Consider the following 25,031-nt stretch of genomic DNA (forward strand, 5'->3'; position numbering starts at 1 on the left):
GTGAGTTTGCAGTAGTTTTCCTTCTCTAAAGATTCAAGATATTGATAACTTCATAAGAACATACTGTTTTCTGTTGCAAATGTCCCAGCAGTCACATGGGACTTTCATGAATATCCGTTCATACATCTTCTTTTGAACCATAAAATTATTGTTCAGCAATTTCACAGAAGAGGATGTAGCCTGGGTTCCCATTGTACTATATTTCACCCATAGGATACATCTATTTAGTTGCAGTTTGTAATTTTCCTTTGTTTTTGATCATTTAAAGGGAAACTTTCAATTTGACTTTGGACACCAAATCACCACATGTCGGTATCCAGTTTCATTCTTTTAAATTGTATATGCAAAAAAAAAAAGGTGATTTACAAAAATTAGATAGCAAAACACCTGGTTCCCTTTCATCATCTGAGAAAAAATTATTGATATAGTAAAGACAAAATTAGTGATATAGTGGAATGAAAAAAAAAACACAGGACACTATTTCTGGTTGTAGTTAACTTTGTATATAATCTACACTGTACAGTATAACTCTGAAAACTTCTCTAGGTTTACTCACCTGTTAAATCCCCTGCAGCTCTAATTCTTATCCTTACTGGTCAATTTTTACTTTCCTGAAACAACGATGTGTCTGCTGCAGCCAAACTGTGCCTTAGCTGTCATGTTCGCATTATGGCATGTAACTGCCGAGGTTAGTGATTAGCTTCAGCAGTTATGCACCAATATGGAACGCCATTACGCATTCAAACATCAGGGTAAAAACAAAAATCGGACAAAAAGGCGCCAACTTGTAGAGAATTTATTTCATAGACAAAGGATCCAAAGCCAGTCGTGGGAGCAAGATTCTAGCTGAATCTCACTCCCACAAGATGGAAGGTTTCCCTTAAAACATGTAATCCTTTCTTCAATAAATACATTGATATACTTTTCTACAAGTTGGCGCCTTTTTTGTCTGTTTTTTTTCGCTTCTACCCAGATGGAAAGATACTGGACAGTGCAATCTGGGATCTAGGACTCTATGTGCTTTGTTCTAACATGATTACAGGATGTATTTTAGCCTAAATAAGGTAACCTTCCACTTTTTGTGTATTAAACTGGGCTCTTATTAAACTGATTTACTACTCAATGGGAACAAAATTTTCTATTTTCAATTAGCATTGGAGAATCGCCTGGAGTTAGAAGATTTGATAGGTGAATAAAGTGTGTTAAATCTAGGCTTGATGCAATAGCCTTTGGGGCAGATTTACTTACCCGGGCCATTCGCGATGCAGTGGCGCGTTCTCTGCGGTGGATTCCGGCGATTCACTAAGGTAGTTCCTCCGACGTCTACCAGGTGTAGCTGCTGCGCTGAAGTCCACCGAGGTCCGCCGGAGTTCACGATCCGTTGCTGGGTGCAGGTAAGCGGGTGTCCAGCGCCACTTTTTAAAAAAAAATGCAGCAGTTTTCCCGAATCCGTCAGGTTTTCGTACAGCCCCCGATTTCTGTCACGTGCATGCCGGCGCCGATGCGCCACAATCCGATAGCGTGCGCCAAAAACCCGGGGCAATTCAGGGAAAATCGGCGCAAAACGGAAAAATTTGGGTAACCCGAGGTAAAAACGCAACTCGGGCCCTTAGTAAATGATGTGTGTAGCAGTATTGCCAGTCTGTGTGGTGCGACTCACAAGCAATGATAGTGTGATTAGAAGATGATAGTGATTATCATGTATGTGTTGTAGAAATGTTGCAGAACACATAACCTGGATACTCATTTTCCCATACATGTGTTTTCAGGTGCCTTTCTTCCCCTGGTGCCCGTTCAGCCCATTATTCTTCGCTATCCCAACACTCTGGTAAGAAGAGATGGACATTGGTAGTAAATCAATTTAGGGTTTTAGATAGAGGTACACAGACACAACCATTATAAAACTAAACTCCCCAAGCTTATCTGGGTGTTCCCAGCTTAACAAGCTGTAAAACCTGCAATACTCGACATGCTGTGAACTAAAAAAAGTGGATGTGACATCACCCTCTCTAAGAAGAGGCTGTAGCACTACAATTGGCTGCTCAGTGGTTTCAGGAGTCTTTAGGAAAGATCAATGTGAAAATATCAAGTACAGAGTGGTGCAATACTTAACTGACTGGTTCTGTAGTAAGGAATGAGGGACTTGAGAAAGCTCTAGATTAAACACAAGCAGCCTTGGAAAATCTCTTAAAAGACCTACAATGTAAAGAAACTTTTAAAGGAATACAGGCAGTCCCCTACTTAAAGGAAACCTTCAACCACGGATCTATCTATTAAGGTAGATCCAGTGGTAGGTGCATCTAATGTATGTAAGGATAGACCTTTTTAGGGGTTATGCTTTAGTCCCCTGTATCTTTTGTAATCTTTAATCAGGAAATATGCAAATTTTCTAAAGAGGCTATTGGGGCGTGGAGTAGCTGGAGCTGCGGCTACTAAGCCCCAGTAGCCACTTTAATCCTCCTAACAGATAGCTTCATTGCGCAGTGCTACAAGGAGCTGCGCACACTCGTCCGCGAAACCGGAGTTATGCACATACGCCGTAGCTCAGGCTTCGGAGTCCAGATTGCATAGCCGACGGCCTGCATTCTGCGCACTGAAGCTATCTGGTAGGAGGATCAAAAAGGCTACTGGGTAGTGGAGTAGCTGGCGACTCTGCACCCCAGTAGCCTCTTTAGATTAAAGATTACAGATAACAAAAGATACAGGGGACTAAAGGATTAGCCCTAAAAAGGGATATACTGACATATGTTAGATGCACCTCCATGGTGGTAGGTTTCCTTTAAGAACACCCTAGTTACAGACAGACCCCTCTGCCCACTGTGAACTTTGAGCTGTGAATTCTTTACTACAGTCCAAGACTGCAACGATCAGCTATAAGGTGATTGTTATGAAGGTCTATTGATAATCACTGGTCCCGTTGCATCAAAAATTATAATAATAAAATATACACTTCCAACTTACATACAAATTCAACTTAAGAACAAACCTATAGAACTCATCTTGTATATAATCCGGGCACTGCCTGTAACAGCTTTTTGATGTGACATGACTCCGTTCACGAACTTTCTGAAGTTGTGTGAGTTTTCGAAGTTAAAAATTAAGATTATATTATTTAGGCAAACTGCTAAGCTGTACAATGCATATTTTGTTTTCATAGGATACAGTCACTTGGACCTGGCAGGGATACACTGTGTAAGTTTAAAATTTAGAAGTTAATAGAAGGTGTTGTTTATGTATGTTTAGGGGGTGATTTGGATTTTGACTTTCATTTTTTATTTTTAGATTTTTTCCTTACTGTTTTTTAGGCCCTTTAGGTTTTAGTCATAGGGTATGTGATCCCTCATACGTTATACAGCCAGAGTACTTTATTGCAAACTCTGGCATGGTGTAACGGGGATCTTTAAATGACATAGTCATAGCAGCCATATCTAGAGATGGGAAAATCGATTCTAACGATTCTTAATTCATTTAGAATTTCAGGAAAACTTTGATTTGTCAAGAATCTGAAGTTTACGGTGATTCGTGGGAACAAATTTCAAGTTTTTTCCCCCTATATTAGCAAAATGGCTGCGAGCGCAACGTGTTACATGGGGCACAGAACTCTTATTATAATTTTTTTTAAACTTTTTTTTATTTTTACTATTTTTCAGACTCCCTAGGGTAATTTAACCTACTACAGTATGGCAGCATATGGGGATTTTCCTCCTCATTCATTAAAATGTGCTTATCCCACATTATAATGAGAGGGTTAAACCGAGGCAGCCTTGGGTCTTCAGAAGACTCAAGGCTGTCATGGTGACGGATTGCCGCTCTCCAATGATGTCACAGGGAGCGACGATCCTCGGCAAGATGGCGGCGCCCATGCTCTGCCATTTTTTTTAAGCCGTCGGCAGCTTAGCTGGCTGCAATCTGCGGGTTAAAACCCGCAATTGGTGCTAGCACCGACCGCGGTTGTTATTGGTAAGCCTTTGCTGCAATATGCCCTCTCCATGCTCCCGCACCCGGCATGTATCATACTGTTACGTCACATGCCGTGATTAGATTGAATCTTCAAAATCAAATTTTCTCTTAAATTTCGGCGAACCGGTTTGAATCGAATTTAAATAAATTCGCCCATCTCTAGGCATATCAGTTATATCAACTGATCTCCGAATCCAATGCTGCCTCCTTGAGCTTTTACCGTTCAGGGTTATCGGTTGGGTTCTGTAAAAAGGTTAAATGAATGTGGAAAAGTTAAAAAGATGCTTAGACACATCAATTCCTTCACTCACTTCAGTGCAAAAAGAAAAATAAATCCTGCCCTGTCTATCAGGTTACAGTTTTTTGAATGGAGAAAAAAACCTGCATTCTCTAGAAGATGAAAAAGCATGAGTAGAGATGTAACCAGGTGACACTATTGTGATGTGAACCTGTCACCAGAGAAGCTTACCTTCACAAAGATTTCTCATTAAAAACATGCTTTAAACCTATACCATACTGCTTTATGCAAGGACATTATAATGTTGTGTTTTACTTCTCTTACAACATATTTAATACTGTAAAAACAAAAATGTAAAAGTACAAGGCGATACATATAACTATCAAAGCTCCATAGTATGTTATGAACTGGCGAACATGGAAGAGTCCATGAATACCTTACTGATGATGTTACAGTAATTATAAAGTACTAATACAGTATTTCCATTGTCTCCTTTCTCACTATACCCCTGTTTTTTTGGCTCAAATCCAGCCTTATTTCGCTGCCTGTTACTGTTTATTTAGGTGTGGAGAGATTTTTTGGTGGCACTAACTCTATTTAATTGAGTGATGGAAAATTATTAGGATGTGTTTGCACTTTGTGATGGGTTGGGGATTTAACCTTCAGGACCCAAAAGAAATAAGATCAGTGGGTGTCCTTGCCCTATCCATCTTAAAGTGATGCTTCCAATATTAGAGGATCCCCAATGTATATTTAATAGGGAATGCTGCAAAATATCCTAATTTATAAGCATACAGTGGTATATGGCTTCTTGTTCAGCCCCCCCATCAGCAAAAATTCCTGGAAGAGCTTTATAAGGCGCAAGGAAATAATGCATTTGTCTTTACATCATCACCTTGATAAAGGCAGTCTCCAGATGACGTACAAGATTCTGTAAGTGAGCCAGAACAGCTATATTTTATAAGGGTAACTCCAGACCAATTTTATTTTTCCTGGTGTCAATTGGATTTTTGGTTGTCATTGGAAAAAGATATATTATCAATAAAGGTTGATTTCCGACACCTTTGATAACTCTTACTGTCAATCATTTCAGCCGGGGGGAAAAATAGAACATATTAACAAATTGCAAATTAGCATCCAGAAGTCCATCTGTAACTAGGGGTCAAGTGAAAGTTTGGTGTTCTTAAGTCGTGGACTGCCTGTAGTCTTCTTCATTAATGCCGACCCATGCTGACCCATGACATCTGACCCATGTCTCGGGCTCACCTGTGCCCCCACTCTGTGGCACGTTCACTTACCCGTCCCCTCTCCTGATTCCGGGTCCTCGAGCATGTGCATGTGCCCCCATGTCCTAGGGTGCGCATGCACCACCTTCACATGATTTAAAGGGCCAATGTGCCATTAATTGGCTCTGGCCTTACCGAGATTTCTATTTAACCCAGTCTCTCCCCACACACCCTGCTGGATCTTTGTGCCTCATAGCCTTAGAGAAAGCTTGTTCCTGATGCCCTGCGTGATTATTCTGATTTCCCATTGTGTCCTCGATTCCGTTCCTGACCTCGCTTCCACGCTGCCTGTCCTGACCTTCCGCTACATCCCTACATCCCTGACTCTGATCCTGTGCTGGCTCCTGCCTGTTCCTGACCACGCTTCTGCCTTACGATTCTGTACTTCGCCTTGGCCGCCACCGTGAACAAAGTCGAACCTGTGGAATGACCGGTTGGTACCACGCCGCAATAATTCCAACCTGCTTTGCAGCGGGCTCTGGTGAACATCAGGTGCCACTTAGACCACTGATCCTGACAATGTCACAATAGTTGATGGCTTCCTGAACACATTTATGACTGGATCACTTCTTCATGATAACCAGTAATGTCATAATTTGGTTCATGTAGTTTGACCTACTGGTTTTAAGCCTTGGAACACAGTTTTGTCATCTTCTTAGGTTTGTTGCTTCATTACTGTTCTCCGTGAAATGACCCCTGGCTTCATTCCTGCTCTACTCCCAAAAATTTCCAGCAGTACTTTTAATCATTGAATAGTGACTAATATGGGGATGGAAACTTTGGAATTCAACCAAAAAAAAATTCATACATTAACCCCTTAAGGTGGTGAATGGTGAATAATAAGAAGGTTTCTTATAATTCTCACAGTAGATTAACCAGATCAACCCAATACATATTGTAACCTGTGCAGATCCCTCAAGACCCTCCAGATTTTTGTTCAAAGTTAAAAAAATGTTGGCCTTCCACTTGTTAAGAACAATTTCATTCTGTTCTAGGTTGATAAATCTCTTTTTATTAGAGATTGTTATGTATTTTTAATTGTTTTAGGGTAAAACTTCTACTTATGACTGTTTGTCAAGTTTGCACTAATGTTGAAGTCGAGGTAAGAAACATTCTCTGAATTATCAAGACATTTTAGAACATATATATTAGGTACAATAAATCCTGTTCATTAGCTTGACTTTTTTGATTTTCATGTTTAGTTTCTACCTGTATACGTTCCCTCTGAAGAAGAGAAAAAGGATTATTACCTGTTTGCTAACAATGTTCGAAATTCCATGGCAAGGTATATATTTATTTCAAAAATTATTTTGCTTACTAGATGAGGTTATTCTGCAATTATTTTGTTGGTTACTTTTTGTCAGTACAAGCTTTTTTAATGTATCTTAAAAAATGTAAAAACTTTTAAGATCTTGAATAAAATAGTGATGCCAAATACAGGAGAGTATTTGTATTTTTAACCGTTATTTTGGTGTAAAGCTGTAAAATGGAGGTCTTCATTTCTAATATTTTTGTGGGGTTTTAACTGTGTGTCACATAATTGTTTGAGATTTATGTACAATCCATATTTTTCAGGTCTCTTGGAATACCAGTCACTGATCATACATATGAAGACTGCAGGCTAATGTTAACAGCTAGAGATCTGACTTTACCTATGGATGCCGGCCTAGTGGAATTCACAAAAATCAGCAGAAAGCTAAAGTGAGATACACTTTTATTAAATCTTTCTTCTTAAAGTTGAACCAAGGTGGGTTGCCACCTACCTTATTTTTTTGTTGTTGTTTTGTTCCCTTATAGAAGCAGAACAATGAAATTACATGCAGGCTCCAAAAGAACACACTGACAATACAGAGATGTTCTGGCATGTCAGTCATCTTGCTGTACATAAAATCTAGGCAGACAGGTCGCTGATGTAAACATAGATAAAACATAGTATAGATCAACTTTTAAATTATTTTGTGGCCTTATTCAGAAAAGCTGACAAAATGTGATTTAGAACCTTCTGACATAATAGAAAAATAATTCCTCTACCGAACTTCTAGCATGGCTCATGGGACATGTAGACGCTAGAAATATAACTCTGACAGGAGCATCCAAGGTATGCCATAGATCGAGACATACATACATTAGTGTGCAATGGCCATAGACTTCCTACTTGAGCAAGTGTCCCTAATTATAAAAATAATGTACTGCACTGTTTTTCCTACACAGTAGAAAATGAAAATGTAAAGGGCAACATTGTTAAAGGAGTTATGCCACCATATCACATTTTTGTAAATGACTTAAATACATTGAAATTTAAGCTTTGACATTTATTAAAAAATATGCCTTCTTACTTCAGAAAATGCTTTTCAAAATCCTATTAGCATCCCCTGCTGGTGGCTGTTTCCGTCCTCTCCTGCATCTTCATTGGCCGATCCTGTGTAGAAAGAATAAAATGCTAAAGACCGTACCACTCTTTTGGGCATGCGTATAGCTACACAACAGAATCCTCCTCTGGCCCTATCACTCATTTGCATTGTGGAGTTGTAGGAGCCTCAATACCCGATCTATGGGCTCAGGGCAGTACTACTACTCCTATCCTGTATACATGGGCAAAATACAGCACAGTAGTACTACTCCTATCCTGTACATATGGGTACAGCTCAGTACTACTACTCCTATCCTCTATATCTGGGCACAGGACATTACTACTACTCCTATCCTCTATATATGGGCACAGGGCAGTACTTCTACTCCTATCCTGTATATATGGGCACAATACAGCACAGTTGTACTACTCCTACCCTGTACATATGGGCACAGCTCAGTACTACTCCTATCATCTATATATGGACACAGGACATTACTACTACTACTATCTTGTATATATGGGTACAGCACAGTACTACTTCTCCTATCCTGTATATATGGGCACAACAGAGCACATTAGTACTACTCCTATCCTGTATATATGGGCATAGCACAGTGCTACTCCTCCTATCCTGTACATATGGGCACAACACATATATACAGCATATAGTTATTATGGGGGTGAGGTATGTATATATAATATAATAGGGGGATTGTATATAGTTAGGTATTATAGGGGGTGTATATAGTGATAGGGGTGTATATAGTTATTATAGGGGGAGTGTCTGTAGTTATTATAGGAGGTGTATATAGTTATCATGGGTGTGTATACAGTTATTTATAGGCGAACTGTATATAATTAGTTATTATAGGGGATGTATATAGTTATTATAGTGGGGCTGTATATAGTAATTATGGGGATGTATATAGTTATAATAGGGGAACTGTATATAGTTAGTTATTATAGGAGGTCTTTATAGTTAGTTATTATAGGGGAGTGTATATAGTTATTATAGGGGGTGTATATAGTTATTATAGGGGTGTATATAGTTATAGGGGACTGTCTATAGTTAGTTATTATAGGAGGTGTATATAGTTAGTTATTATAGGGGAGTGTATATAGTTATTATAGGGGGGCTATATATAGTTATTATAAGGGGTTGTATGTAGTTGTTATAGGGGAACTGTATATAGTTAATGTTGGGGGGGGCTGTATATAGTTAATGCTGGGGGTGCATATAGTAATTACTGGGGGGCTGTATACAGTGATTACTTGGGGGCTGTATATAGTTATTGATGGGGGCTGTATATAGTGATTACTGGGGGCTATATTTATTGCTGGGGGCTGTATATAGTGATTAATGGGAGGCTGTATATAGTGATTAATGGTGGCTGTGTATAGTGATTACCGGGGCTGTATATAGTTATTGCTGGGGAGCTGTAAATATTTATTGCTGGGGGGCTGTATATAGTTATTACTGAGGGGCTGTATATAGTGATTACTGGGGGCTGTATACAGTGATTACTGGGGATCTTTGTGTAGTTATTACTGGTTGGCTGTATATAGTAATTACTGGGGGTTGTATACAGTGATTACTGGGGGCTGTATACAGTGATTGCTGGGAAGCTGTATATAGTGATTACTGGGGGGCTGTATATAGTGATTTCTGGGGGGGCTGTATATAGTGATTACTGAGGGGCTGTATATAGTGATTACTGTGGGGGTTATATACAGTGATTGCTGGGGGACTGCATATAGTGAATACTGGGTGTTTTATATAGTTATTACTGGGGAGGCTGTATGTAGTTATTGCTGGGGAGCAGTATATAGCGATTGTTGTTCCCTGTATGGGCAACATTCAATGGGGGCCCACACCAACCTTAATTCGGTCCTGCAGCACAGTACTACTACTCCTATCCTGTATATATGGGCATAGCACAGTACTACTACCACTATCCTCTATATATGGGCAAAGCAGAGTAGTACTACTCTTATCCTGTATATATAGGTACAGCACAGTACTACTACTACTCCTATCCTATATATATGGGCACATCACAGAACTACTACTACTACTATCCTGTATATATGGGCACAGCAGAGTAGTACTACTCTTATCCTGTATATATGGGCACAGCACAGTACTACTGCTCCTATCCTGTATATATGGGCACGGCACAGTACTACTACTCCTATGCTGTATATATGGGCACAGCACAGTACTACTACTCCTATGCTGTATATATGGCCACAGCACAGTACTACTGCTCCAATGCTGTATATATATGCACAGCACAGTACCACTATTCTATACTTAGCCTCTGTCTTCTCAAGTTCTCGTACACAACCGTCAAACAGAGTGCTATGCAGAGGCAAGCCCACTGTGTCTTTGCATGCCCACAGTCACACTGACGGGATCCTGATGGCTAATAGCTACTGCTGGTTCTGTCCAGACTCATCACAGCCAGCATATTGCCAGTTGTAACTGGGGCTGTAGAACCACACACTAAACCGTATGTGTGGCCAAGATGTGACTGACCCAGACGTCCATGCTGTAAAATATAGAGCAGGTCCTATCTTTGGACCAATTTGCAGTGCGGACGCTCTGCCTACTATGGAAATGTAAGGGGTAAGGATCGAGGAGGAATGTGGCATGGGTGCGCACATGCTCGTGTGCATTACATTTTACTGTGAAACCATTTTTAGAAATAAGGCCTACATGAAAGTTTAATCCCAATATATATGCATGCCGTATATATATATATATATATATATATATATATATTTACAGACATTCCCTTACTTAAGGACACCCGACTTACAGACAACCCATAGTTACAGACAGACCCCTCTGACCTCTAGTGAAGCTTTCTGAATGCTTTACTATAGTCCCAGGCTGCAATGATCAGCTGTAAGGTGTCTGTAATGAAGCTTTATTGATAATCCTTGGTCCCATTACAGCAAAAAATGCTTAAACTCCAATTGTCACTGGGGCCAAAAATGTTTTTGTCTGGATCTACAATTATAAAATATACAGTTTCGACTTACATACAAATATTTATAGGTCTGTATACATCAGGATGTAAAAAGATTGAGCAGCATAGATGGAGCATAAATTTAGCTTTACACAAATTTTGGTCAGTAATTCAAATAATATCTGGTTGAGGGAGAAGAAAAAAGGGTGGCCCATTATTTTACCCCTACTTATTACTGTAAATGTTTTTAATGTTTTGATGCAGTCTGAAATGGGACAATTTCCAGAAGCAGCTTGAAGTGTATGCATCTATAGCAGACTTGTCAAAAGGAGGAAGAATTGGCATGGAGGAGTTTGCCGGTTACCTCAAACTCCCAGTATCTGATGTACTAAAAGAGCTCTTTGCACTATTCGACAGGGTATGTATTATGAGTGAAACTAGAACCTGAATGGGCTTCATTATTATTTGACATTTGCCCATCCTGTGGATTTATACATATTGCACAAAACACTTTCTATCACATTTCAAGACACATTTTTATGCATATTTTTTTTGTAACACAAAGGACTATTTAATATTTATATATCTATGGGGGTTGTTTCACAGATCATTGACCTACTATACGCTAATTAGACCATGCCATCCAAAGGCTTACTTTTACTTTCTATGGGGCATCTAAAAGGTCCTATAGGGAGGCTAATAAAAAGGGAAGAAATAAGTTTTCACTCCCTAAGCAAATGAGAAAGTGATCAAAAGGTGAGCTTTTCGTAACGTGGTATCAATACAATCTATGGCTCATTCTGCAAAAAATAACCGCTTTCAAGTTAAAAATGTATTTTTATATTTATGTGGATTTTTTTTATCTGTGCACAGGATCCACCAGTGAAATAGATCCTGGGGGCCCAGCTAATGCTTCATGGGAATATTAAATGCGCATTTTGAAATGCACTGAAAATGCATCAGGCAAAATGCAGCATTAATAATGATGATAAAATACTGGTGTATTTTAATTTGGATTTTTAATGGCCAATAGAAAGACACAGTGACACTGCATAAGGCTGTATTCACAAGATGCAGAGAGATTTATCAAGTTTATCAAGCTCTCTGCACCAGAGTTTTGATGTATTTTGTACCAAAAACCGCATGAGATGCATTGTGCCACATTTATGAATGGTTTTAAACAGATCAGGTAATATCCCCTGAGGAAGCCTGCTTGTCAGGCGATACGCGTGGGGTTCCTCTCCTGTGCTGTACACGGGCCTGTTTGACTTGCTACATGACGGTAAAACTATGTAACACTGTATAAACTATGTCACCATGATTGTAATACTTATTTCTGCATTAATGCACTTTCTCTGCTCCAATGTTTAAAAACTTTTTGATACTATTGAATGTATTTATTCATTTCATATATTTCTTTTGTGGAGCTCAGGAGTATATTGCCGTTCATTTATACCCTTGTATTTGGCCCTGTACACAGGATTTGTAAAGCTTTTTATAGCTTTTTTAGTGGTTTTTAAAAATTTGTATTACCCAATAAAGCAATTTTGTCCTATATACACATCTCTTTTTCTTTCTGTGCAGAATATATATGGTTTTAAACAGGTCTGCTTCTTGTGGCGGGCGACAGCCCCAGGCACGAACCTAGTGGAGAAAACATGTGGCACCAGTAACTACTTAATTTCCTGTGGTGGCACTTTGTGATAAATAACTGGGTTTTTTGGTTGCGGTTTGGGCACTCAGTCCCTAAAGGGTTTGCCATGACTGACCTAAATTCTCTGCTTCGCACTGAGGCACCCAACAGATGCGACATTACGTTTAACACCATGGAGCAGAAGTGAAACTCTCGTTTTGAGCGGGGATTTACATTTATTTATTATTTCTTCATCATTACATGCCATATGAGATTTTTTGTGTCATTAAAAGTTATCTATGTTATATCAAAGTTATCTATATAAGCATTTTGTTTGACTAAACATATTTATTAATTTAAAAAATACCTTTTAATGTGTGGCACAATACCTTTAACTGAACTTTATTTACCTTATCTTTTCCATAGAACAAAGATGGAACCATAGACTTCAGAGAGTATGTAATTGGCATAGCAATTCTTTGCAATCCAGCCAATTCTGAGGATACTATTCAAATGGCATTTAAGGTAAGGAGTTTTATTTCATGCATACACATTTACCATAGAATATGGGGGGGAGGGGGCTTTCATTATTGGCTTTCTGCCAGTTTTTCGGCAGATTTTTTCCCCTTTGCTCCTCCTTATGCACCATACTTTTGAAGTGTAGGCACCACAGTGCCACAGTGAGAGAGAGAGAGAGAGAGAGAGAGTAAAATGCATGTATAATAATCAAAAGGTATTCAAAACCTTAAGGCGCCGCATAAACCATGGAAACTGACACGTTTCAGACTATATTTTTAATACTTTTTGAATAAAATGTAGATGTTTTAACAAAGGAACTTTAGATGGAGGATATTATATGTATTTCTTTATTCTGTTTTATATACAGTAGTTTTAAGTATTATAGGGGTATTCCAGGAATAAGCATCCCTTGAAGTCATCAGGGAGCACCGATCTGATGCTATGACAGCCTCAGGTCATATGAAGACCTGAGGCTGTCTTGTTTTAACACATTAATTACCGTGTGGGATTTGAACATTGTACAAAATGATGTGGTAAATCCCCACATAGTTTCATACTGTAGTATGGCAGTATATGGTAGGAGCAATCAGACAAACTAGGGTAAAGTACCCCAGGGAGTTTGAAAAATAGTTTAAAAAAAGTCCAATAAATAAATTAAAGTATATAAGCCAAGTATATAGCCAGCCAGCCCCCTATAATATACAGCTTGCCCCCAGTAGTATACAGCCTGCCCCCAGTAGTATACAGCCACCCCAGCCTGCCCCCAGTAGTATACAGCCACCCAGCCTGCCCCCAGTTGTATACAGCCACCCCAGCCTGCCCCCAGTAGTATACAGCCACCCCAGCCTGCCCCCAGTAGTATACAGCCACCCCAGCCTGCAGCCTGCCCCCAGTAGTATACAGCATGCCCCCAGTAGTATACAGCCACCCCAGCCTGCCCCCCAGTAATTTTCAGCATGCCCCCAGCAGTATACAGTCAGCCCAGAATTAAAAAAAACCAAAAACTATTTACTCACCCTCTGTTGGTCCCGATGCGCAGCGCTGCTCCCCTGATGTCAGCGCGGCTCCTCTTCTGTCTCCCAGGCTCCTCTTCTTGCTTCCGCACCATCTTCTGTCTTCTTTAACATCGCGTTGGGCGCCGCAACTGTTCTCTCCCATGCGGCACCTAGTATGACGCGCCGCTGCTGACGTCATACTAGGCGCCGCACGGGAGAAGAACAATGGCGGCGCTCAACGCTCAACGATGTTAAAGAAGACAGAAGATGGCGCGGAAGCAAGAAGAGGAGCCGGGAAGCCAGAAGAGGAGCCGCGATGACATCGGGGGAGCAGCGCTGTGCATCGGGGCCACCGGAGGGTGAGTAAATAGTTTTTTTTTTTTTTGTCCATTTTTAAATTATTTTTTTACAAGTATTGACTCGTGTATAAGCCGAGGGGACGTTTTTCAGCACATTTTTGGCTTATACACGAGTATATACGGTAACAATGGTTATTCTTAGCTTTTAACCCTGTAACAGAAAATAGCGGCCAAAGTCAGAAAAGTCACATTTTTGCCATTTTGAAAAATATAAAAAATTTGATAAAAAGAGATCAAAAGGCTGTACATTCCTCAAAACTGTAGTATTGAAAACAACACCCAAAGTCGCAAATAAGTTTTTAGCGCCAGAAAATGGCATTTGGGGGCTCACAATGAAAGCCATAAAATCAAAGCCCACAAGAAAAAGGCGCAAATGCATTTTTCACCGCATTTGGACTTTTCTTCCCCCTTCCCAGTACACAGCATGGAATATTAACCTCATAGTGCAAAAAGATGTACCTGTAAGTCTTGTTCCGTAGGGGGGGAATATGAAGAGGGCTCAGATGCGGCCATCTTGGCTCCGATCGTCGCTCCACGTGACGTCTTCAGGGAGCAGCGTTCTGTTGCCATGACAGCCTCAGGTCACCCAAAGATCCGAGGCTATCATGTTTGAGCTATCTATTGCACATTGTAATGAATGAGGAAGAAAATCCCCATATACTGCCATACTGTATTATGGCAGTATATGGTAGGATCAATCAGACAACCTAATGAAGAAAACACTGTCCGCTCACCCAATCACGATCCTCCTCCTCATGTGGACCTTCCCGTGTGTGGGGTGCACGCCTTCCAGATCCTCAAGCATACGATCAAAACTGGTAGCAAATAATAGTCCAGCAGCACTCAATCCACCACTCAGGTAGTACTGTTAAAAAAATCTCTTTTTCTTCCTTTATTGCATCAAGAGGTAAAAACGTACAGCAATGGATGGATAAATACACGGATCTACGCGTTTCGACGCTACTGCGTCTTAATCATGATCCCAAATAACATGAAACACATCGACATATATATAGGTTAACTTACCCAATCGGTGACTTGCCGCTGTGTGAGGGGGGTGGAGTGAATGGAGTTTTTTAGTTCCGTTTCTGAGGACCTCGTGGATGCGAGAAACCGGAAGTGACGCTACTCCGGAAGTGTCCTCAAGTCACGTGACCCGTCATGTGGTTGGTCATGTGACATGTGTGAATGAAAGCTCCGCCTCTCACAGAGCCGCAAGTCTGATGTTCCGCTGGGCAAGAAATTACACATTGTATAGATACAAAACAGATAAAAATCAGCAAATTGCTACATGTGTTAGATTCTTAATCTTAGGTAACCAAAATAAGTGTGGAGTGTGCAGCCCATATGAATATTCATGATACCACTTTATATTGAATCAATGGCTATTAGAAAAGCTCTGATTAGATTTTATCATATACATGTTTGGTGCTGGAACATCATTATAGCCCTTAACAACCCATACATGTTTGTGTCCGAGTCAAATGTCGTTTGATATTATGTAAAATATTCTTAGGTGATTGCGAACTTTTTGTATGGCAAATCATGGAGTCTCCATATACAATAAAATTTATATATATATATTGTCTGAGTACTGGTTAACCGATGTAACAAAATCGGGGGTAAAGATGTATAACAAAAGATGTATACTCATTAATATGCATGTGTACTCGCCCTACAGGAATAAGTAAGAAAAGACATGGGCATTTGTAGGCAGAAAAATGACTACTCCCCTTCGTTTCCAGTAGGTATATAATATCTGGTCTAATAAACAGTAATGAGATCTAATCTTCTGTTCAGGCCATCTGGATGTCGACTATTGAGGACGAACATCCAAAAAGTTTCCCTGTTGTGGAGTAACCTTTTGATGTCTCCTCCTCTTCTCGGTAGGGAAATTTTTTCTATACCATACCAAAAGAATCCCCTGGTAGATTTATGGTGCTTGTCTCGGAAATGCCTTGACAGTGTGGAGATATTCACATTGTTATTATCTATGTCCGACAGATGTCTCCGTATCCTAATCTTTAGAGCATTAGATGTATGTCCCACATATTGTAATCTGCATTCTGAGCATCCTGCCACGTATACTACATTTTCTGAGTTACAGTTAATGTAGTTTTTAATCTCATATGTTTTACCCGTAGAGAAGGACTGGAAACTGTTCTGAACTTCAATACAAGTGCAAGCTTTGCATATGTTATGACCGCATCTAAAGCAGCCTGGATATCGTAGCCAGTTGGGAGTTATACTGTTGCCTCGCGCGCTGTCGAATAGACTAGGGGATACAACTGAGCCCAATGTTTTGGCTCTTTTGGCTACACACTTGATACCTGTTTCTACAATGGGGATTAGTGTGTCATCCTGTGTTAAAATTGGAATATAATTGTTGATAATCTGTTTGATGCTATTAAACTGCCTACTGTAATTGGTTGAGAACACTATTGGGTGTGTACCCTGCTTATGGTAATGTTTCTTATTCCGATTATGTGTTAGAAGGTCCTTTTGTTTAATGCTGTCTATTTTATTGCTAGCTACTTTCAAATCACGGGGTTTGTATTCTCTCTCTGTCAATCTTTGTATGAGGGCCTCTTTTTCTTCCCTAAATGTTGTGTCCTCTGAGCAATTTCGGCGTAACCTTATCATCTCTCCATACGGAATGTTTTTGACTACATGTACTGGGTGGCATGACAAAGCCAATAGTATAGAATTGCCTGCCGTGTCTTTTCTAAAAGGTGTTGCTAATACCTTACCATCTCTCCCCTCCAAATTTAAATCCAAAAAATTAACACGTGGTCCACCAAAACAGTGTGTGAACCTAAGGTTCATGTCATTCTTGTTAAGATAAGAACAGAAATCCTCAAATCCATACCAGGTCGTCTATATATCGTCCTAGCCAACATATAGACTCCCGGTATGGATTGCTGTCTGAAAACAGGAACACATCCTCCCATTGTGACATGTAGATGTTAGCTAGGGAGGGGGAAAATTTTGCCCCCATGGGGGCCCCTTCCACTTGTAAATAATAACAACTGTCAAACAAGAAAAAGTTATGCTTCAAAAGAAACTCAACTACGATAATAATGTACTCCATGAGATTAGTGCTGTAAGTACTGTATTTTTTCAAGTGACGTTTTAAAAAGAAAATACCTCTCTCATGTGGGATGGATGGATAAAGAGCTGTTACATCGCAGGTGGCCCAGTTATAATCCTCTTTCCATTGTATTGTGTCCACTATTTTCAACATGTGTTTAGTATCCTGAAGGTATGTTGGGGTAACTTTGGTAAGTGGTTGGAGGTAATGATCCACCCATGCACCCAGTTTTTCGCTCATGCCTCCAATACCCGCCACAATGGGTCTTAAGGGTGGGGGAAAACCCCCTTTGTGGATTTTGGGCAGTGAGTGAAAAACTGGGGTCACCGGTGTGTTGACATATAGAAAATTCTTTTGTTTGTCAGTAAGTATGCCTCTAATTAGCCCTTCTTCCAAGACTTTTTGTAATTTTGTTTGGAAAAGATCTGTTGGATTACCCTGTAGAGGTCTATAGGTGGTAGTGTCGCTCAATATATTTTCATTCAATCTTTTATATAAGGATGAGTCAAGTAGAACCACGTTGCCCCCCTTATCCGATGATCTAACAGTTAGATCTACATTATCACTAAGTTCTTTCATGGCTCTTCTCTCCCCCACGGACAAGTTGTTGTTCTTATAATGTTTAGTTGGTGAAGCTTTACATGCATTTTCATTTTTTAATTTTACCAAGTCCCGTTCTACAAGTTCTTGGAACTTATCAAGAACAGCGGGGCGAGACCCCACTGGATAAAAATCTGGATTGTTTGTTTGGAAAGGCGTGCCGACACCATCATTATTTTCCAGAACGTTGCATAGTAACTCTCGGTAACATAACATGCTACTTTGTTCCTGGAAGTCCATATTTATTACTTCTGAGGAATTCAAACTATCCACATATTCATTATATTCCATTGTTTGTTCTTTATCTGGAAAGTTATTTTCTGAGAAATGTTTACGGATTGTAATGTTTCTTGCGAATCGGTTCACATCCAATATAGTTCTATAAAGGTCAAAGTCACAACTGGGGGAGAAATTCAGACCTTTCTTCAATATATTTATCTGGTCCTGACTTATGATGTAACTCGACATATTGATGACCACGTTATTCATTGTTTCCTTTCCCTCTGAAGATGTTGTCTGGTTTTGATACCTGTGTTTACGGTGCCTCCTTCCGGCACGTCTGCCCCGTTTTTTGAAGGGCCATTGTTTCTATTAATTGCTGGAGTATTTCTAGGTGTAGAGGGGGTTTTTTCTTCCAGAGACTGAATTGATGAGTAACTCAGAAAATGTAGTATACGTGGCAGGATGCTCAGAATGCAGATTACAATATGTGGGACATACATCTAATGCTCTAAAGATTAGGATACGGAGACATCTGTCGGACATAGATAATAACAATGTGAATATCTCCACACTGTCAAGGCATTTCCGAGACAAGCACCATAAATCTACCAGGGGATTCTTTTGGTATGGTATAGAAAAAATTTCCCTACCGAGAAGAGGAGGAGACATCAAAAGGTTACTCCACAACAGGGAAACTTTTTGGATGTTCGTCCTCAATAGTCGACATCCAGATGGCCTGAACAGAAGATTAGATCTCATTACTGTTTATTAGACCAGATATTATATATCTACTGGAAACGAAGGGGAGTAGTCATTTTTCTGCCTACAAATGCCCATGTCTTTTCTTACTTATTCCTGTAGGGCGAGTACACATGCATATTAATGAGTATACATCTTTTGTTATACATCTTTACCCCCGATTTTGTTACATCGGTTAACCAGTACTCAGACAATATATATATATAAATTTTATTGTATATGGAGACTCCATGATTTGCCATACAAAAAGTTCGCAATCACCTAAGAATATTTTACATAATATCAAACGACATTTGACTCGGACACAAACATGTATGGGTTGTTAAGGGCTATAATGATGTTCCAGCACCAAACATGTATATGATAAAATCTAATCAGAGCTTTTCTAATAGCCATTGATTCAATATAAAGTGGTATCATGAATATTCATATGGGCTGCACACTCCACACTTATTTTGGTTACCTAAGATTAAGAATCTAACACATGTAGCAATTTGCTGATTTTTATCTGTTTTGTATCTATACAATGTGTAATTTCTTGCCCAGCGGAACATCAGACTTGCGGCTCTGTGAGAGGCGGAGCTTTCATTCACACATGTCACATGACCAACCACATGACGGGTCACGTGACTTGAGGACACTTCCGGAGTAGCGTCACTTCCGGTTTCTCGCATCCACGAGGTCCTCAGAAACGGAACTAAAAAACTCCATTCACTCCACCCCCCTCACACAGCGGCAAGTCACCGATTGGGTAAGTTAACCTATATATATGTCGATGTGTTTCATGTTATTTGGGATCATGATTAAGACGCAGTAGCGTCGAAACGCGTAGATCCGTGTATTTATCCATCCATTGCTGTACGTTTTTACCTCTTGATGCAATAAAGGAAGAAAAAGAGATTTTTTTAACAGTACTACCTGAGTGGTGGATTGAGTGCTGCTGGACTATTATTTGCTACCAATCAGACAACCTAGGTTTAAGGTACCCTAGGGAGTCTGAAAAATAGAAAAAAAATCTAAATAAAAAAAGTAAAAAACCCTAAAAAATAAAATCACCCCACTTTCCCTAGAAGTCATATAAATATAAACAAACAGTACAAATCATAAACACATTAGGTATTGCCGTGTCCGAAAATGCCCGATCTTTAAAGTGAAAGCCGTAAAATCCAAGCCCGCATGTCTTTTTTTTATCATTTTCACTGCATTCAGAATTTTTTCCCTGCTTACCAGTATACAGCATACAATATTAAATACCATCACTTTGAAGTGCAATTTGTTACGCAGAAAACAAGCCCTCACACAGCTCTGTACATGGAAAAATAAAAAAGTTTTAGTTTTTTTGAAAGTGGGGAGTGAAAAATAATTAAGCAAAAGACGAAAAAGGGCCTGGTCCTTAAGGAGTTAATTACCCTCACTATGGAGTTCAATTTGTTATTCAGAAAACAAGCCCTCATACAGCTCTTTTCTTGGAAAAATAAAAAAGTTATGGATTTTCGAAGGGAAACATGAAAACCAAAAAATGAAAAAGGCCTAATCGTTGTCATTTAAAAATTGACTCCCTTTAGCAAAACAATGTTGTGGACATACACTATAATGGAGAATTAAAATGCTACTGGCCCTTTAATCAGTCCATTGACTTTGTCTGCTGGTGGAGCAGACAAAGGACTGAAGAAAGCTGCTGGTTACATGTCCTGTGCCTGCCTGGGCAGGACATGTGATCAACAATATGTTTGGGTGTAGTTTGTTACTTGCAGTGGGTTTGATGTCACTAAGTGGGCAGGACCTATCATGACTAGAGGGCAGAGCCTTCAGTTTGGAGTAGAGAAGCCTCAGATCTCTCTGCTTAGGGGTCAGTTCATGGAGGAGAAAAGTGTGAGGCAGGACAGGACATGAGAGGGAGGAGAGAGAGCTGTTACTGAGGGATCATGGGAGTTGTGGTTTATAGTGGCAGTCATCTTGGAAATATCTCTGCCTACTTTGGAAAGCCCATAATATTTTGTGAATCATAAAAACAAAACATAAAAACTAGTCATATAAAAATTTACAGACAGCACTTTACCTTGTTTTAAAACCTCCAATTGGTCGGTGTGTGATAATCCCACGGTTACAAAAAGACAGAATAAGAAAATGTCAAGGGATATACACACTACCACACTCTATTGTGTCCCAAAATGTAAACAAATATAATACAGAATAAGCCTAATTTTTAATCCTTTCAATAGTGAATAGTTGCAGATTACAACGATTGATAGTTGCAATAGTTGCATAGATCTATATATCCCCAATGTAACCAATATCTATAGGCAAAATTGTTCTAAAATTGTTTATATCTATGGGAAGTGTACAAATTCTGCCTAGCTACTCCGTAACCATTTCTATACACACATATATGCGCAAGTATACTGATATATCACTTTTTAGCATCCTTCAATAAAACATGAATACATAAAAATAAACCAATCATATGACAGAGAAATTCCTTCTTAAAATAACCAGGCTGGAATACTATAATACTAATGGCAGATGTACTAATCACTGAAGTAGGGACATGAAGGAGATAAGAGACCACTATATCTATCAATGTGTATTGCCAGCTAAGCATCCAAGAACATCTTGAGATCAAGATTGCCGAAGAACATTGTCGGAAATCATAATATGACATTTGAGACAGTCCAGTTTTGGGAATAGTGGGGCACATGTCCTAAGAATGTGGGAAACTGCTCCATAAGTGCTTCCCCTGTGTATAATGATTGGTGCACCAGATTCAGTAAGGACGTGCGCCAGAAATCGTGAATCTGGCACCCCCTGCACTGGCCCAACAGAGATCACGCAACTGTGTTGCGTGTGACACATTTGTGGTGCAGACACTTCGGAAATATCTGTGCAAGCAGTTTACACTAGAAAGAACGTGCAAAGCCCTTAGTAAATGTGTTTGAAAGTTTGATGAGCCAGGACCCAGGCTCTTCAGTGATTAGTGCATCTGCCATTAGTATTATAGTATTCAAGCCCGGTTATTTTATGATGCAATTTCTCTGTCAAATGATTGGTTCATTTTTATGTATTCATGTTTTATTGGAGGATGCAGTTTTAATATATAAAAGGCTAAAAAGTGGTATATTCGTATAATTGCATATAGATATTTGTGTATAGAAATGGATTCGGAGTAGCTCGGCGGAGTTTGTTCATTTCCTATAGATATAAGCAATTTTGGAACATCTAGGCACTGCCTATAGATATTGTATATGTTGGGGATATTTAGACTTATGTTTCTGCAACTATTCACAATTGAAAGTGTGAAAAATTAGGGTTATTCTGTATATTTGTTTACATTTAATAATAAAACTCATGTTTTAGGACACCATAGAGCAGTGATGGCGAACCTTTTAGAGACCGAGTGCCCAAACCAATATACAATACAGTAGATAGAAGAACGAATTCAAGGTCCCATGAACAGGAAGAATTTTTGTGCCTGGAAAAGGAGCTACAATGGTAATTCAGATCTGTCCACAGATTCCCACTCCTCTTGTAGTCCCAGGCAGTGCTGTTGCTTTAAAATAGCATTGAGCGTGACAAGCCCTGGGCAGCCTGGGAGTGCAAGTAGATACCTTGAGTCCTCTTTGGTGATGGTCCAGGTGCCCACAGAGAGGGCTCTGAGTGCCACCTCTGGCACCCGTGCCATAGGTTCGCCACCACTGCCATAGAGTGTGTGTTTTGTTGTATTCATTTATTTACAGCATTATGGGTTTTTGTATCAGATGTTTGTATTCCCAGAATACTCCTTTAAATCTACTATTTTGTCAATCTACTATCTCATGTTATTATTATAGTGTTGAATGAATGATGCAAAGAAAATCAAAATCCAACAGTTCTATTGGATTTTACTTCATAAAGAAAACATTAATACATTTCTTTCCTATAATAAGGAGGGCAGTACAGAAAAGGGTTACTAGTAAAGATGCATTTCCTTATGTGTATGAGATATATGTTTGATGCATCCCACAAGTTTATCTGCCTTGGCAGAAGCTACAAGACATTTGTTGCTACAGAGGTATAACCTGAAGCTGATGGACCCCAATGGAAAATCTGTATCAGGCCCCCCAATCGTAATGTAATGCTAGTAGTAGCATGGGGCAGCATGGGGCAGAGACAGTGACTCTTTATGGGCCACATAAGGCTCCTGGGTTTGATGATTCCCTTTGTAACATGCCCCTTAAGTTTCACCCCTCTGTCTATTTTTACCAATAAATCTGCTTTGTCTAGTTTTAAACCATTGGACTTTTGCTTTATTAAGATGTAGCATTTCATTAGTGGAGGATTCAGCTGCATTTTCCATATAATATCCCTAATAATATCCTGAAGGTTTTGGTGACCTTTGTTTCTAATGCACTAATGTGTTAATACCTGTTTAATCTGGACCTTCCATCTGTTGTCTGGGCAACCTTCATACATTGCTTTCGGCCTTCAGGCAGGTAGGCAGTCGGACACTCTCCACACATGGATGATAGCTTTCTTTCCTTTCAGGTAATGTGCTTTTCCTTTTCTTTATTGCAGTATAGTGACACATAGTTCTGCATCACTCAGGTGGTATGGAACAAGAATACATTACCTAACGCAAAGATGAATAATAGAAAAATGATAAATACACCAAAGCTGCCAGTGTCCATATACACCTCATTGCACGGCCCTCCACATCGGCTGTGCAGGAAAATGTCATGCATTGATCCAGCGTCCTTTGGTCAATTTACAACAATGTTATTCAGGGATCATATTGATTGATGCAGATCATTAGGCACAATAGAATTATTTCTACATTGTAAAGTACTGCACTACATGAATCTGGCGCTCCCTGCACTGGTCTGCCAGAGTGCACCACTTTTTCTTTGGTGCACCTTTAACATGAAGCGTACAACACAATTCTGTCAGACCTAGCATGATAAATGTGTTGCACAGGAACTCCCATTTCAGTGCAGTATAGTGCAGCTGCGATACAAATGTCTCTCGGACACTTTTTAAATACATGTGCAAGCAGTTTGCACTGAAAAGAATGTGAAATGTCAGACAGAAAACTGCTTCATATTGCAGCAAACACTTACTGATAACACCCGCGATTGGTGGGTGCGGCTGCATGCAGAGGGCTCACGGAATGAGCCCTCGCCATAGCCGGTAAGTCTTTACTGCATATTGCAGCAAACACTTACTGATAACACCCACGATCGGTGCTAGAACCGATCGCGGGTGTTAACCCTTCCGCCGGGAAAGCTGCCAGTGGCCTTAAAAAAATGGTGATGCATGCGCCTCCATCTTGGCAAGGATTGTCACTCCCCGTGACGTCATCAAGGGCAGTGCTCATTCGCCATGACAGCCTCTGGTCTCCCAAAGACCCGGGGTTGTCTCGTTTTAACCCATTGATTACAATGTGTGATTAGAAGATTGTAATGAATCAGGAGGAAAATCCCCATGTACTGCCATACTGTAGCATGGCAGTATATGGTAGGATCGATCAGACAACCTAGGGTTAAAGTAGGGTTAAAAAAAAAAAATTATACTTATTAAATTATTTAAAAAAATCTAAATATTCAAATCACCCCCCTACCCTAGAATTGATATAAATATAAATAAACAGTAAAAATCATAAACCCATTATTAATGTATCCGAAAATGCGCAATCAAAATATATTTCACTTTCATTTAACCCCGTAATGGAAAATAGCGCCTAAAGTAAAAAATTGCACATTTTTGCCATTTTGAAAAATATAAAAATTCAATAAAAAGTGATCAAAAGGATGCACCAGAAGATGGCAAAATAAAAAAACATTTGTACAGGTTTTTAATTCTTGTAAATGTATGAAAAAATTATAAAAACCTACACAAATTTGGTATCCCCGTGATCATACCGACCCAAAGAATAAAGTAGACATGTAATTTGGGGTGCACAGTGAAATCCGTAAAATCCAAATCCACAAGAAAACCGCACAAATGCGTTTTTTCACCAATTTCACTGTAGTTGGAATTTTTTTCCAGCTGGAATAGCAGGCATGGAA

The 25,031-nt window shown here is 39.6% G+C and overlaps 1 protein-coding gene across 5 annotated transcripts in view; it reads left to right on the forward strand.

Annotated features, from left to right (window-relative positions):
• Positions 1-25,031, forward strand: part of LPCAT2 (lysophosphatidylcholine acyltransferase 2) — a 48,873-nt gene that overhangs the window by 15,130 nt on the left and 8,712 nt on the right. For all 5 annotated transcript variants that reach the window (XM_072117647.1, XM_072117646.1, XM_072117649.1 and 2 more), the window contains 7 exons: positions 1,770-1,828; positions 3,158-3,192; positions 6,532-6,586; positions 6,687-6,769; positions 7,060-7,185; positions 11,077-11,230; positions 12,872-12,970. In XM_072117647.1, coding sequence (XP_071973748.1) covers positions 1,770-1,828; positions 3,158-3,192; positions 6,532-6,586; positions 6,687-6,769; positions 7,060-7,185; positions 11,077-11,230; positions 12,872-12,970 — 611 coding nt within the window. The remainder of the gene's footprint in view (positions 1-1,769; positions 1,829-3,157; positions 3,193-6,531; positions 6,587-6,686; positions 6,770-7,059; positions 7,186-11,076; positions 11,231-12,871; positions 12,971-25,031) is intronic.

The sequence above is a fragment of the Engystomops pustulosus genome, chromosome 7 (genome assembly GCF_040894005.1).
Source record: "Engystomops pustulosus chromosome 7, aEngPut4.maternal, whole genome shotgun sequence".
NCBI lineage: Eukaryota > Metazoa > Chordata > Amphibia > Anura > Leptodactylidae > Engystomops > Engystomops pustulosus.